At 41.5% G+C, this 16,360-nt stretch overlaps 1 protein-coding gene across 2 annotated transcripts in view; it reads left to right on the top strand.

Annotated features, from left to right (window-relative positions):
- The first annotated feature begins 3,164 nt into the window (after nucleotides 1-3,164).
- The window catches only part of SLIT2 (slit guidance ligand 2), a 380,715-nt gene continuing 367,519 nt past the window's right edge, over nucleotides 3,165-16,360 (top strand). For both annotated transcript variants that reach the window (XM_060012751.2, XM_060012750.2), the window contains exons 1-3: nucleotides 3,165-3,618; nucleotides 6,350-6,421; nucleotides 7,582-7,653. In XM_060012751.2, coding sequence (XP_059868734.1) covers nucleotides 3,440-3,618; nucleotides 6,350-6,421; nucleotides 7,582-7,653 — 323 coding nt within the window. In that variant the 5' untranslated portion in view covers nucleotides 3,165-3,439. The remainder of the gene's footprint in view (nucleotides 3,619-6,349; nucleotides 6,422-7,581; nucleotides 7,654-16,360) is intronic.

Below are 16,360 nucleotides of genomic sequence, written 5' to 3'. Positions count from 1 at the left end.
AGGAAGTTATGTAACAGACCTTTAAGCTAAAATCTAGAAGGACAAATGAGTTAATGAATGTTAAATGCTTTTGAAGTATTTAAAAGAACAGAGGACTATTAAATCTGTGGCATTAAAATGAGTACTCCTCAGAGTTCCAATTCATTTACCTAATGGGTACCCCGTCTTTGGAGATGCCCTCACAGTGGCTTTAAGTTTTCCAGGGCAGGCAAAATGACATAGGTAGAGGTAGCCATTTTGCAAAGATATTTCGGAAAATGTAAGTAGGAAAAAAGTTATTGGGGATGTGGGAGAAATTTCAGATTGAGGATATTCTTGTGGTAAAGAAATCGGTCAATTTTCAGAGCACCTCCTGTGTGTCGGGCGTATTGTTAGATGCTGGGAATAGAAAAATGAATTGGATGGGTCCTCTTGCCTTCAAGGGGGTGACAGATAATTACACAAATAATTATCACACTGTGAGACTGGTATTAAGCTGGGGACTTGCACAAATTCCTGTGAAAGCGGTGAAAGGTGGAATGGAAGCAGGAAGAACGAGGTGAGACGTTTTAAATTCAAGCTAAATTGTTGACTCATTTAGATGCCATTTCAAACAATAGTGACTTTGGTTTTTGCTGGGGGCGGCGGGGCGTGGGGTGGGAGGCAGGAGAGTGGTAGCAGTTGTCGGACACACATCACACTAAAAAGACAAGAAGAAACAAGGAAATTCTCTTCCAAAACAGTGAGGAAAAAATATCCAGAACTTCCCTGAAATAAAGGAAGCCTTCTGGCTACAACGTGCGTTGCTAGGGATTTATTTTTTTCCTCCTTTCCTAAGAGAGTAAAATCACGCAGACACATTCAAGCCCTTAGAGTTTTGCGAGCATATTGTGTATTCAGGACGTCAACTGAGCATGGTGTTAAGTGCGTGACTATAAAGAAAGGGTTAAACGGAAGGGGGTGGGTCGGAGATGGGAAGGCTGGCGAGAAGGTTCAAAAACACCATTTTCCAACTTGCAAAAACTCTGAACTTTTAAGCACCCAAAAATACACATGTGTGTGTCTGTGAGCTCAGGCAGATCTATTTCGGTAGAATTAAAAAAAAAAATTAAAATCGTAATCTCTCTCTCTCTGTGCTTCAAACACCGAGCAGCCCCCTTAGGATCGCTTGGCAAAAGCTGCAGCAGAGGCACCGGCAGCGCTATTTACGAGCCGCGCTCAAAGCCACCCTCTCGTCCTTCCCCCGCTGCGAACTACCGTCTTCGAGTCTGGGTCACCTCTGGGGCCCTGGAGTTGGGGGCGGGGGCCCGGGAACCTCCTTCCTCCGCCAAACTTTGCCCGGGCGTGGGAGCGAGGGCGCGAGCCGCGGTGCGCGGGAACGCGCCGCCGACCGCCGCCTCCGCCCGGCGCTGGCAGCCGGGGGCCTCACCTCTCAGCTGCGAGGTGCGGGCTCCCAGCGCTCAGCCAGTGGGCGGTGCCGGCCCGCGCGGGGCGGAGCCGAGGGGGTGGGGGCTCCGCCGGGTATATAAAGCCGGCGCCGGCTTAACTTCTGACTTGGGGTTATTTATTTGGGGAGTTCGCGGACGGCGGAGACTGGCGGAGGCTGGAGGCGGCGGCGGTGGTGGCTGCCGCAGACGGTGGTTAAAAAAAGGCGGCGGCGGCGAGTGATGGGAGCGCCGTGGCTCCCGGGCGCAGGCGGGAGCTACCGAGCTTTCCGGGCAAGGCGGGAGCGCTGAGGAGAAAGGGGAGCGTCCGGGGTCTCGCGCCCGGCTCCACAGGCGCGGGCTGGGTTTTTGTTCGGCTGCGCTGAGCGCCAGGCAGCCCGAGCCAACAACTCCAGTTACAACAACAACCCACCTTCCCGAAGCCGAGCGAGACTAGGGCTGCTGCGTCCGTCCTATTGTTTAGACACTTGCCAGGAGCTCGGGAGTCAGCAGAGCCACCGAGTCCCCGCTCCCTGTCGCCGCTTTCTCTCTTCCCCACTTCCCTCCCCCAAGAAAGGGGCGCAGAAAGCCACTTGGAGAGGGGGAAGAGCCTGGAAGGAGACAAGCTGCTCCGGACTGCGGCCGCCGAGTCAGGTGCAGCGCCCAGAGTCGGGCGGCGTCGCGACGTCGGCGGTACGACTCCCACCGTGGCTGTGGGGACTGGATTCAAACCCTGGGAAAAGTTCCTGCACTTTGAGAAGGAGGACCCACTTGTGGGCTGTCGGGGGGAGACCGAGGGGCTGCCCCGGCCCAGGAGCCTGCTCTTATTTCTTCCACCTTTACCATCAGGTGTCTGCTGCGGAGCTGCGGCGTATCCGGGAGACGAGAGGGGCTGACACACGCACGCACATAGGACTGCCGTTCAGCTGCCTCCTGGGGTCTCCTCGGATTAGCAGATACCACAGACCCAGCTGCCATCTCTCCACCGTCCGGAACGCCCCGGGAGGACCCGGGAAGCGGGTCTTGGCCTTTGCACTCTTTCTGGCCGGCCGGTCAGCCATTCCCTAGTCAGCCTTAGCAGGAGCTCTCATCCTCAACTTGGCCTCTTGGATTTCCTCTCCCGGGGTCGTGACTAGTGGATATTCCTGCTTGCTGGGCGGCTCGATTGCCCTTTTGTCTTTTCTGCGTGACCCCGTGGAAGGCCCTCGTGCGGAGCGTCTCCAAGGACGCCGGGGCGGGAGGCGGAATTGCCCAGACATCCTTCAGCGAAGTGCATGTGTGTTTGCAAATCGTCCTCCGCTGTCGGTAGACGACGAGGACCGGCCCGGGCTGCGGAGGAGCAGCAGGCCAGTGGGGCAGGCCGCGTGAGTGAGCCTCGCCAGGAGCCCCGCAGCGCGGTCCCGCGCCCCCTAGGCTGCGCGTCAGCCCGGTGCGCCCCCGCGCGCCATGTCCGGTCGTTCAGCGCGCTCCGCTCCCGGCCCGCGGGGCTCCTGCGCCTTCTAGTTTCGGAGAGCCCACTTTGACCGAGGCCACCATTCCTACTGAGCCTCCTTCTTCTGTCTCCTACCGTCCTCACTGGAATTGGATTTGCGGAGGGGGTCGGTGGAACCGGATCACCCCTGTTCCACGCGCAACTGGCCCCTGCATCTTCACGATCTTCACCGCGGTTGGGAGCTCCAGGTCTTTTACCTCCAAGTTGATATTTGTGAGGCAGACGACGCGTGATCTCCTCCCCGCTGCTTTGGGGTCTCCCTGTAGCCTTGGCCGGGCCAACTGATCTTCAGGACCTAAAGTTGCCCAAGGAGCGCCTGCCTTGCAGGAGGAGGGTGAGGGGAGCTGAGAGGCGTGTATCTGTGTTAGCTTTACTGCCTTGAATATTACTGTTACTTCTATATTATCTTGTGCACGTTATCCGGACACTCTGGGTTGCTAGACTCGCGCCAGGCACTGGGCCTCAGGCACAGCGCAGTTCCAACAGAGCAGCAAGCTAAAGAGAAAACCCCTGGCGCCGGCGAGCTAGGAGGCGGCGGGGGAAGATGCGCGGCGTGGGCTGGCAGACGCTGTCCCTGTCGCTGGGGTTAGTGCTGGCGATCCTGAACAAGGTGGCGCCGCAAGCGTGTCCGGCGCAGTGCTCCTGCTCCGGGAGCACAGTGGACTGTCACGGGCTGGCGCTGCGCAGTGTGCCCAGGAACATCCCCCGCAGCACTGAGAGACTGTGAGTATGGGCTCTTCCTCCCCCTTCCTCCCCACCATCGGGGTTGCGCAGCCCCTGCGTCGAGACTGGAGGGACTGAGCGGCACAGAGAACTGTGCCTGGGTCAGTCCTCACTAGCTTTCCCGAAGGCGCATCCTGGTCTTGAACTCTCTGGGAGGGCGCTGCCCGGGGAGGGGCCACTGCCCAAGGAGGGGCGGGCCCGCTGGCTGCTGCGCTTGGTCCCTTCCTCCGGCTCCAGTCCCGCCACTCGCAGCCCTTTGCGGGCGAGTTCTGTGAGGTTGGGGAGACGGGGAGATGGGGGATGAATAGTCGCGGATGCCTGGGGCAAGGGAGACGCGACTTTGTTCCTCGGACTCTGCAAACGGAGTCACCTTGCGGTTGGGAACTGTCGCGGGTCGGTTCAGGGCCGAGTCCCGGCTCTTGTCATCGCGGGGTGGCGCGAAGAAGGGGGGTTGACGCGGGAGGGGGGGTACTCAAAAGAGAGAAACCTCCGCTCCCCGGCTTTGTGTCGCCCTCCTGGGAACTGAGGGAGAGGAGACGGGGTCGTGGGGCGGCTGAGCCCGCCCAGGGGCGCTTCTACAGGCCGCGGAAGGAAGGATGCCCCAGGACGGCAGCAGCTTTCGCGGTGGCCGCGCGCAGCCCCCCGCGACTCTTCCCCCGCCTTTCATTTCCCCTGGGAGGAGGCGGCGGCGGCGGCGAGCCCCAATGACCTGTCCGAGGGGGAAGGTTCCGGAGGCGGACCACGTCCCGTCGGCTAGGCGAAGTTAGGGCTGGTTCTCCAAGCGGAGCCGGCCAAGTCGCGTCTGACCAATTTGGTGACCCCGCGGCCCTCGGCTGCCCCCTTCGGCCCTTCCTGCTGAGCCCTAGTGCCCCCTTTCCACCTTTCTGGCAGTTTCTGCGTCCCTGCTCGTGGCAGCCTCTCCCCTTCCTTCCTCTCTTCGCGCTCTGCTGCCCGCAGACATCCCCGCCTCCCTGTCTCTGTGAGCCTCTAATGAAGAAGTAATCGCAACGCGGGTGTTGACGGCCCACGCGCCGCTTGTGGGGCGCTTTCCGAGTTCAGGGAAGTGGAGCGTGGAGGCCGTTCTCTTTGTGAACGCAGAGGCCGCCGCCCCGCGCTTCCCGGGCGCCCGGGGCGCGCTCCCCTCACCGCTGAGCTTGGGCCCGGCGGGGCGAGGGCGGCCGGGGCAGCGCTCTCAGGCTGCGCTCCCCGGGCCCCTGCGTCCCCAGGCTGCGAGGGGGGCGGACGGCGGAGGGGACGCCTTGGGTTCGCAGGTTTCCACCAGCGCGGCCCGCAGCGCGGCGAGTCGATCTTCTTATCCAACCCATTTTCCTCGCCCTCAGTTTAAAGGCCAGAGTTGAGCCATTCCTTCCCTTGCCAGTGGCTGCCCCATCCCGAGCCCCACTGGGCCGCCCGCTACTCCGTCTCTGCCCTCCTTCCCTGGCCCGCAGCGCTGGGCAGGTTGAGTCCCTACCCAGGGTATCTTGTCAGAATATGATCTCCCAAGTTTGTCTGGGACTGGGGGGCTGGCGGTGGCGGTTGGGACTCAGCTTATGGCAAGTAGCCCGGATAAAGAAAGACCCCAACCACTGTAGGAACAATTCGATGGTACTTTGCTCAGCACGGAAAATGGGTTGGGGAGAAAGCAGTGCAGAACTCTCTTTTAGCCCTTGTCATTTCATGCTATTCAGAACAGTTTAAAGTTTAAGCACTAACATGTCTTATTCAGCAAAAAGGGAACGGTTCGGGGAAAAAATAGCAATTGAGTTTTAAGGTCCTTGAAAAAAAATTTACCCCTATGAGGGATCTATAAAGAAGTTTCAGAAAATAGTTTACTCAGTGCTGGCTTATAAAATTATGTCATTGACAACATAAACACATTAAATACACATGATGTTTTCAAAGTCAAGGTGGGGTTTACTTCCGTGAAGGAGAACATTCAAACCGCAGCAAAGCCTGGTTTTATTTGAAATGATTGGAACCAGGGCAAGTTTAGATCTTGACCTAAGATGCCAGAAAAGGGGTTTGTGACTCTTGAGGGAAACGTGGTGCTGAAATCTGAACAAAAGTGTCAGGGCCTGAATACTATTTCCACTATTGCCCTTGCTAGTAGTTTTCACTTTACAGTCACAGCGGGTGTCCCCGAGCTGCAAACGAAGAGTTTCGTTTTCATACAAACATAGAATTGTTGGAAGGTAAATGCTTATAAATGCGAGTCTTTGAAGTGCAGTTCTTTTGATGGCACTCAAACTTTATTCTTTGCCTTAGGAAGTTTAGCCATGGTGCCACCTAAGGATAGGGTTCTGAATTTTTAAAATTTTCTTCCTGAATAGTATTAGAAAAGTGTTCCTTTAACTTCCTGAAGGTAACTTTTTGGGAACATTACTAACAATAATAGTGAATATCAGAATACCTGTGAAATTAATATACACCTCCTTATAAAAGCAAAAATTGAAAGCATCCCATATACACACAGAAGAGAACATCTCTTGATAACAGAATCACTTCATTTTCTTGTCATATGACAGCAAGCATGGACTCTGTAAACTTAATCATTTTAAAAATTTTCTTTCAGAGATGACTTCCTTTTCTTTCTCTCTTTTACTTTGCAAACTACTTTAGTAATTGGAACTGATCCTTTATCTCAAAGCTCTTATTTTGTTTATATTTGTCTTTAACTAGATAGTGGTAGAAATTAAACAGAACTTTCATTTTCTTACTTGTTTTCTCTTAGGGATTTGAATGGAAATAACATCACACGGATTACTAAGACAGATTTTGCTGGTCTTCGACACCTAAGAGTTCTGTAAGTATGTTCTTCTGTGTTTTGGAGAATTCTCTTTTGTTTTTTAAGGTTGTGTATTTTGAATTGTTACTGATCTCAGTTTTAATAACTGCCTCAATGACAGAAACATAAAATTTTAAAAGGCCTTAGTTTCCTTTTTTTTTTTTTTTGTTTATCAGTGTACTTCAATTTTAATAAAAATGTAGGCCTTTATTTTAAGGTTGGATGCAAGCCATAGAAACAGTATAATGGAAATGACTTCAAATGTTTGCTATACCATACCGTAAGTGCCTTATGCATATAAAAATGTAGAATAGTTGCTTTTACAATATGAATGAGTAATGTGAGACATTTGATATACTTTTAGGATTTGAGATTAACTATAAAGAATTTAAGTGGGCCTGCATTTTATTATTGCTAATATAAAAATGTTCAGACTCTTCTAGCAAGCAACATGTACCTATATTTTGTAACATTAAAATCAAACAATCCAGGTTTTCGCAGAGTTTTTAGTGGGAACTGTTTCTCTATAAAAATATGTTGGTCATATTTTGAATCGTTTCTTGTATTTTAAAGCTTTGCAACTCATAAAATTGTTGCAGTATGATTACTTTTTTAATTAATGTGTTAAGTTAGTTGTGAATAAACAATCATTTGAGATTCAGTGTAATGTAAAATTGTTTTTACCTATAGATTTATAAATGTTTACATTGCAGTGCACATATACTTTTGATCATGCGTGTTCATTGTTCACTTTTGAAAAACACATTTTTGGCCTTTATGAATTCTTCCAATTTCTGACATATATCCATCAGTGAATTGAAGTATGTGTATGACGAATTATTGTATGTTGTTTCTTTCAGTTAAGAACTCACTTGAAAAACAGCCATCAGAGTTGTAGTGTCATGGGTTACTTTTCAGGATATACTATAGTTTAAGGTTCAGGATTCTGACGAAATTTTGTGAGAAACTGAATTAGCATTTTTTATGAAAGTTTCGTGATGAGGATGCTATTTTCCTTCCCTGATTTTTCTCAGATACAACATTGTTAGATTTGATATTGAATCTCAAACCAGAGCAGTATTTAACTTCATAAAGGGACAAGTTTTCAGTTGCTGAACTGACACTTTTTCAGATGGTGAGTGGTAACATTAAGACTCCTGTTATACTTTGCATTTCAGTCAGCTTATGGAGAATAAGATTAGCACCATTGAAAGAGGAGCATTCCAGGATCTTAAAGAACTGGAGAGACTGTAAGTATTTTCAATTCCAAACTTATGACGACATAACTATATTTTAAAATAGTTGCATTTCAAGGACCATGTCTTCAATTTCATGTCTTAGTCTTTGTAAGTTTACGGAAAAAAGAAGTTGATAAAGTGATTTTCAAACTAATTTACAATTAGAAATAATAGAATTTTTGCATAAATAGTACTAACTTGTACAAGTTCAAAAATACAGACTTACTTTCCTGAGACATTTACTTCCTTGGTAACCATTGCTTTGGTACTTAGAGATGTACATTTTTTCTTATTTTTCATCTAGTTTGTTTTATTTGCTTATGTAGGAAGAAAGGTGGTAATTTTATTTGCATTTATGGTACATTATGGAAAAGAAGAGTTTTGCTGATAGTTATTTTAGTTCCCATGCTATTGCTATGTGTGTCATTAGTGACATTTGAGGAAATATTTAAAGTTCTTAGTGATAAAGATTTACTTTCTGATATTTAACACTTGTGGTGAATATTATTAATAACTGCTATTCACAGTTTTATTTCATTATTTTATAGTAGCTTTCTAAATTTTTTTTTGCTGGAAAAAGAATTTAGTAGAAATGGAAGTAAGAGTTATGTTATCAAAGCACATCATTTAACATTGATTGTTTTTTTCCAAGAAGATCAAATGTGAACTTCAGGATTTAAAATACATTTTTATTTTTTCAGACACAAAATTTTATGGATTGTTATATATTACTGGAGGACCATTATTATTTAATGCCTATAGTGTATATATACAAAAGACAAAAACCTCTGCTGAAATAATTAGATAAAATACACAGTTTGTCATTTGAAATATGAATAACATATCTCCATATGTCTTGATAATTCAAGTTTAGTAGCTTTGCATTTCTAAGGGCAAATATCAGCTCTCTTAAAAGCAGCAACAATTATTTTAATGTTTCCATGCCTGCTTTAAGAGGCACTTTAGGTAAAAATAAACATTTTATTTAAAATAAAATTTATTTATTTAAATAAATTTATTTATTTAAAATAGTGAAATATGAAGTTCATTTAGGGCATAGCACGTGCTCAGATTCACTGGGCCCAAGGGCAAAAGTTAATTCTGTGTAACTGTAAATATAAAAGTGGCTTGTCAATTTCTAAGGTATTTGTAAATATAGGCTACACTTTTATAACCTAGAGTAAAATTAAACAGAGATATCTAATTTATTTTGCTATAAAATTTTGTTCATGAATAATATTACAATATAGCGATATAATTGTGGAATTCAAAATAAATTTAAAACCACTACTTAGAGTTAGTTTTGGGGAGGAAATAAAAATAAGTTAAATATTGGGTTAAGTTTATAACAAAGTTTATAAGTTCGTAAGCTGTTTCTTAACATATAAAAATACTCTGAAAGTATTTATTCTTTGATATCTTTTATGAATAGCTAATCTCTAGTGAGAACTTGGCAAAAGTATTTTTAATCCATCCATTAAAAACTAAGCATTAATATAATTTAAATGTTTAGTAAGATGAATAGATAATTTAAAATTATCATTTAAGCATTAACAGTTTTTTCCATGAGTAACTTTTATTTATTCATATATATGAGTTTAGTAGTCACATATATACATTTTTCCATGTGAGAGAGAGAGAGATATATATGTATGTATATTTTTTTCTTAAACAACTTTGATATCATTGAAGGATTCTCAGTGGCTTTTCATGAAGTCTGTATTTTGTTTATATTGTAATTTTAAATATTTTCAGAAACACTGGAATAAAACAAACTTTCTCATTATTTTTCAAGCCACTTTGGAGTACCATTTGAACTTTCATCTTGAATAAATGAACTTTTCCTAAAAATTATTAACCAGATACCTTATGATCTGAAATTCGATTAAAGTTGTAAGTAGGTACTATTTTTTGACTTTTACTTCCCCGGGAATGTCACTTCATCTCAGAACAATTTTCTGTTCTACGGAGATGCAGTCAGATGTTGCAGAGTGGGAGGAGGATTTGTAATTTTGAATGAAAACTAATATATATGCAGGACTTCTTTAAATCACCCCAGCTGTTGGCCGAGAGCAAATATTTCATATTTGTGAGGAAAAGCTGAGAAAATTCCTTTTGTTTACAACTGCCAAGTCCATCTGATGGAAGCACATTGTTATCTGACAGCCAATTCATCTCCTTGGGACTCTGGAATTCAAAACCATTTCTTAGGAGCATTGTGGATACACTTTTCAAATATTTATTTCTTTAAATACATTAAATGGCAAGCAGTTTTGCTAAAGAATGCATTCAGGTTATTGTGGAACAAACTATTTTAAATTTTTTTCAGTATATTAATTAAAAAAAATTTTAAAAAGCTACCCAGAGAGTTCTATAATCAAATTACTGTGGCCTTATAATAATATTATTATGGTATATATTCTTATTGTAGTAGGTGATGTCATTAACATCAGACAAATTACCTTTTTTTCCCCCGAAAGTTGCAAGAGACAGTGTAATAAACAGGAAGTAATCAGTGAATTAACTTATAAATAATTATACCTTGTGTGAGTTTATATGTTTTTTTAGCAATTTAAATGTGAGTTTTAAATTCAAACTCCAAATTATGAAAAGGTGTATAAATGCAGGTTTATCTTGTGAATGCCATTTATACTGTATGTATAATATAGCAAGTTAATTTTCTTTCTTTGTGTGAAGAACAAAAAATAAAAACATTAACTTTATTCATATGCAATTTATGGTTCTAAGTTATTTTTTCATTTTAAAATGATAAAATCAGAACAATTCCAAATATTTTATGAGTATTTCAAATTTATAAGTTTTTTTCTTTTTACTTTATGTTGCTAGAGTTTTAACTTGATCAGAAAGAAGACATCTGAGAACAGAAGATAAGAGCTGTGCCTTTTAGAAATCCAACTTTTAATCTCTAAGAAACAGGGTCATGTGATTAGGTTGGATTTAATTTTAGTATAGGATGAGAAAATCATTATTGGCAAATCAAAGCATTATAGCTACAAAAGAAACACATTTTTTCCACTTCAAAGAATTGATGAAATACAAGGTTATCAGTCAAAATGTCAAGTAGTAGATGGGTATTGAAATCCTCCCTCCCTTCCTCCCTTTTCTGTCTCACTGCCTCCTTTCCCTTCACTTCCTTCTTCGTATTGTATACAGAACAACAGCAGATGATATGATGATCAGAATGTGGTTATGAATCATTGTAAAAGGAATAAGTTTTAATCATGCCTACACATTATGAGCACACAGTACTTCCTGTTTTGTCAGTTTCCTACTTTATGCCCAGACCTAACATGTGCACTGGTGGATTCCCATGGATGCTCTGTGTTGCCGGTAGTACCTGCTTATCTGAGATGAGAATGAAGCCTTGAGAATGTGCCTCATGTAGATTGCATTAACAGGTCTCATTGTTTAATCAAATGTTCAAATGAAATCTAATATAGTTAAGTGACTAGATAGTCAATGGAAATTAATTAAGGAAAAACAAACTACAAATAAGCTACGGTAAAGAAACATTTAAGAATTATACTTCTTTATATTTCACAGAAGATGCCTGTGTATACTTGCAATAAAGTCTCCAGGCAAAATTATTAATTCAAGGTATTTCTTGGTTAGTGTATAATGTGTTAGAAGGCTAAAAAAAATCACATTGGGACCCCTGACTTTTCTATGCTGGTGTAAAGTTATGTTGTTCACTTATGTCTTATGGGATTATGCTGCAGTCATTAAAGTTCTATTTTATGGCCACTTCAGTATTTCACTACTGCAAATCATCTGCTTTTGTAAGTTGCTGGATGATACAAATGCAAGAGTATGAGAAAGGTTTTGAAATTTTTTAAAGGTTGTCCAAAAGAAATTAGGGTATTTTGTCTGAAATACAACGAAACACTCAATGCAAAATAAAATGTGTATATGCCTAGGTTATATTAATGAGAACCAATAGCATACCATTGAAAACCTTGGATATTAGATATTTCATTAACTTCACAGTCATACCCTTGCAATAAGGAAACTGCAGAAGTGATAAAGGCAAAGGCTTGGACTGCACTTTTTTTCCTACCAATACGTTGTAAAGCCATTCCTATAAGACAATATTGCTTTAAACATTCCAAATTTTGGTATCTTTGGATTTGAGATTACCTTTTTTCTACTAACGTTGTCATTTGATACTCATTTTTACTTGGAAAAAAGAGTCCTGAAAATATTATTATAATGAAGCCATGCAAAGCCTGTTCACTTAGCTATTTTAAAGTTTCTATCAAGTAAATACAAAGAAAATACTCATTTTAATTTAGAAATGTCTTTACAATAGAGCCTAAATTTGACTAGACACTATCCTCTCCTTAAACAATATCTAAAAGGCACATGTATTTTTTGAAGGTGATGCTGAGTTATTTCTCCCTGGGTGTGCACACCATGCGTGGGCATGAGACAGCCAATGTGAGGCTGAGGAACTACGGCACTCTAGAATTTTTGTTGTAGGTCGCTATACATGAGTTCAGATAGAGAATATGTTGTGGAACAGGTCTGAAGGAAGGCTCCCCTTATCCCCTGTTCATGAAGGTGGAGAATCCCTCTTCTGACTCATCCTGCAAGTTTATAGGCAACACATAACGTCCTTTTTCTTGAAGTAAGGGCAAACTAACAGTGCTAATCTCCTTGGAAAAGAATGCAAGCTCATCTTAAAAGAATTGTTCTCTGGCACCTTTATACCCAAGTTTAAAATCACGGCAGTTATTTTCTCGGGAAAGGCTCTTTAAAGAACATCTCAAACTCAGCAAAGAGGCTCAGTATGTACATTGTATGAGATAAATCATGCACCTAGATGTTCAAGAGTGTATCACTATCTGTGATAGCCAAATATCAAATTATTTTCACCTGTTTGTAAGCAATATTGAACGATTTTAAATTACATTTACTGACTATGGTCTTAGAAGGCTTTAATGCAAGTGCACTATTAGAAGTTTTGCAGAACATTCAATCTGTCTGAGAGGGTTTCTCATGCAGCGTTTTTTTTTTTATGGGCCTTGAAGTTGAACGGTGGTGAGAAGGCCTGTTTGCTCTTTGTGGACCGTTTTATAAATTCTGAAACAGCAAGGCTGTTTATTTTTCCCACATCTGTTTTGGGCTCATCCTTTGTGATAGTGTTTGCTGGATGCTGTGTCCTTTATACCTCCCCTGAAATGAGTAGTTTAGTTTGCACTGTTACAATGTATTTGTGGAAGCAACGAATGTCAAATATTTTACATTGAACTCTGTCTTTCATTCCTGTTGGATACCTTTCTGCCTGAATTATGCCTTCTAGCCCGAATTCCACAACTTTACATGGAAGGAGAGACTTTTCTGTGTGGACTTTGTATATATTGCTCTTATCTGTTTTCAAAGCAATTTATATCTGCTGGACTGGGAGGAATATTGGTGAAAACACTTTCAGAATGAAAGTTTGGTAACAATAGCACTGATTTGGTTTTAATGCAATTGGAATCTTGCTTTAAGATAATATTAACAAAAATTTGTTTGATTGTCATCTTGGCAGTGTCTGTCCGCCCTGGATGAAGGTGGGGCTTCATCTCTCTGCTGCTGCCCTACTCAGTGTAGATAACCTAGACTCCCCTCAGTGTAGGCAGCTTGTAATTTTATATGCTATTGCCTGGTGTCCTATGAATATTGGCAGACACTCATTGGTTGTGCTGTTGATTATCTTTCTAAACAGATACAAACTCTTCTACCTGCTTTTAAAACATTAGATAGGAGTGGCATCAAAAAACCCTTGGTTTCAATTCCACTGTGAGATCTTGATCAAATTGCTTCGTCTTTTAAAACTGCAGTTTTATCATCATTAAAACAGAAACAATTATCATATCTCATAGTATTGGTACACAATTTTAGTAAGATAATGCACAGAGTTTCACAAAATGCTTGACACAGAGTTAGCACGTAAGGAACTATTATTATTATACATTTCAACATCTCCCTTCCTGTTTTTCAGAAACTGAGTTTCTGAATTATTTTATCTTATTGAGCTAATAAAATGTGTCTATAATAAATTTGACTTTTAAATATCCATATTTACCATCATTTTCCTTCTGATTTTCTTATAGCATATAATCAATAGACAAGATGTGAAGAAAGTACAAAACCTTCTCCAAATTTTTTTCAGAGTATTTATCAAAATCTCTGAATGTATAGAGAATATCGAGAAGTAACGGGAATGAATAGGAAGCAACATTTTTATTAATAAGTTTTGATCTCCCTACCACAGAATATAAAGGGTGAAAATACTGATATCACTGCTGAAAGTATAAACTTTATCTAATACTAGCTAAATGTTAAAAATCTTTGCTTTAAAAATGTTAGCATAAAAGGCGAATGGTAATTTACCTGAGAAGAAGGCATTTATGTTTGAGAAATAGAAGATTGTAAAAGATAGACTTTTTAAGGCAGCATTTATCAAATGGCACATTGTAATACCTTACATTTACAATGACAGGTAAATATGAGACTTGCATTTTTTACTAGGTTTGGTAAAATCGTTTTCATTTTACATTTTGGATGGGGGTGAACTTTGCAAATGTTAATTGAATTGAGGTGAAAGTTGAAACAATAAGAGACCTCCAACCTCTAGTAATGGACAAGTCACAGGAGCAGCTGGCAGATAATAATTTGAAACAATGCTTGTCAGTAATGCTTATGCTGCCCTTCAAGTTGAGGTTGTTAAGAACCTGCATTTCAGAGGCCAGTGATCTTTAGTGTGACCCAGAAAGATCATTCACCCTGCTGAAGGTCACACTGAAAAAATAGCCCATAGCACAGAGGAAACAGTTGCTGAGATCTTTCTTATCTTTACCCTAAAAATATGTGTCTCAGAGACACACATTACACACCTTTCTGAAACCATGAATTTCTATCCAGCGAATTTTCAGTCAGTCTCCTGAGATCTTGTGGGCAGATTCCATCTAGCTGGTGATGACACAGGAGCTGAATATCACTGAATCTCTTATCTGTCCTTTGACACAATTGAGTATCCTTGCTGGGAACAATTGGTAATTGACCCACCTGGTCTGCTTAATGCAGCAAATTCATGTTGATTCCCATAAATCCTCCTCTGAGATGCCCTTAATTCACTACATGCTGTTTATCTGTTCTTGGACTATCAGATTTTAACTTCTTTAACACATTTACATTAGAGTTATTATTATGACACACTCATCTTCGAGCTACCAAGAAGTATTCTGTGGTATTAGAAGAAGCTAGGTTATTTTCTCTCGAGCTGTGTTTAGAAATTGTTGTGCACCTTGATAGTCTAACTTAATTCTGGATTTTAAAAAATCCTCTTTAGTTTAAAAACTTAATTTCTGGTCATTGTATTAGAAATTCTGCTTAAATTGTTTTCCTTTATTGGATATTTTGGAAGAGTTTCACTTTTTATTTTAATGTTTGTATTTCAATTTATTCTTAGTTCTAATGGAAGAGGAAACAGAACAGGAAGCAAAAGTGTATTGATACTCTTTTAAAGAAAAAAAATGGAATCATACTATTTTTCTATGCATGTTACCATGTCACCTATTATCTGCCTTTTTTTGTATACTACTGTGTCTTATACACATGGTAGGCTTAGACACATTAAGATCATTCATAATAATTTTCATGGAATAGTGATAAATTACTTGAATTCTGAGAAAAATATTTTATACATATTTTTGTTTTGCTCTCAACTTTAGGTATTTTAAATAGATCATTAAAATAGTGAACTGCCTATACAGCTAGTTTTTTTTTTTTTTAATAAAACTTGGTGTTTTATTTTTAGGTGATTCATTCATAGATATTTAGGAAGTGGGCTATGTAAAACTACATTTTTCCCAAAAAAAAGATTGGTGAAAAGGAAAGTTGAGGATTACATTATTTTGAGGAATGTTTAGACTGACTCTTTGAAAGGAGTGATTCAGAGGGTATGTTCTGGAGTCAGCCCACCTGAATTCAGGTTCTAGCTCTACTTTCTATGAGCTGTGTACCTTCATCCAAAACAGCAGTGACAGTAGGACCTACTCATAGGGTAGAATGAATGTGATAATTCATGTAAACTTCTCAGAACAGCGACTCTCACCTAGTAAGCTTAATATATGTTAGCTATTACTTTGGGAATGAATTAAGAACCACTAAGAATTTGAAAAAAAATTGAGAAAAGACACTGCTTGCACCGTATCTGAATTATCTACTTTCTTACAATATCTGAAATGAGACCAATGTAGACCCATTAACAAGAAATCTAGTAGCAGCCCTCAGTCACTTGGGTATCTGAATTTGTTTCATCATATTGAATTCCTTCCAATTTCTAGATGATGTTGAGAATGGCATGGCTGGGGGAGGTTGAAGGAAGGGAAAGGAGGCAATTGCTGTATAGAGCACATGAAAGCAGGTTTGGTGGCGGGTCTTAGGTTATCTGGAGGGTGGCATAAAACCTAAGACGGGTACCTTAGGGAACATGCCTGGAGAAAGTTGCCTGAACATAAAATGCACATGCTAGGATTTTGCTGAACTATATCAAAATGCAAAGAGCAGTTTTTCCTAAGGACCTAATAAGTGCCCGGGAAGAAGGAAGGAAATACACAGATATGGCCTTTACACTTGAAGAGTTTACAGTGTAGTGGGAATCAGACCAGTGTGTGAATAAATATAATATAGTGTGAGGGACTCTTATTTA

Source organism: Delphinus delphis, chromosome 5 (assembly GCF_949987515.2).
Source record: "Delphinus delphis chromosome 5, mDelDel1.2, whole genome shotgun sequence".
In the NCBI taxonomy this organism is placed as follows: Eukaryota; Metazoa; Chordata; class Mammalia; order Artiodactyla; family Delphinidae; genus Delphinus; species Delphinus delphis.
The sequence above is the reverse complement of the archived record's forward strand: the minus strand, read 5'-3'. Positions and strand labels throughout refer to the sequence as shown.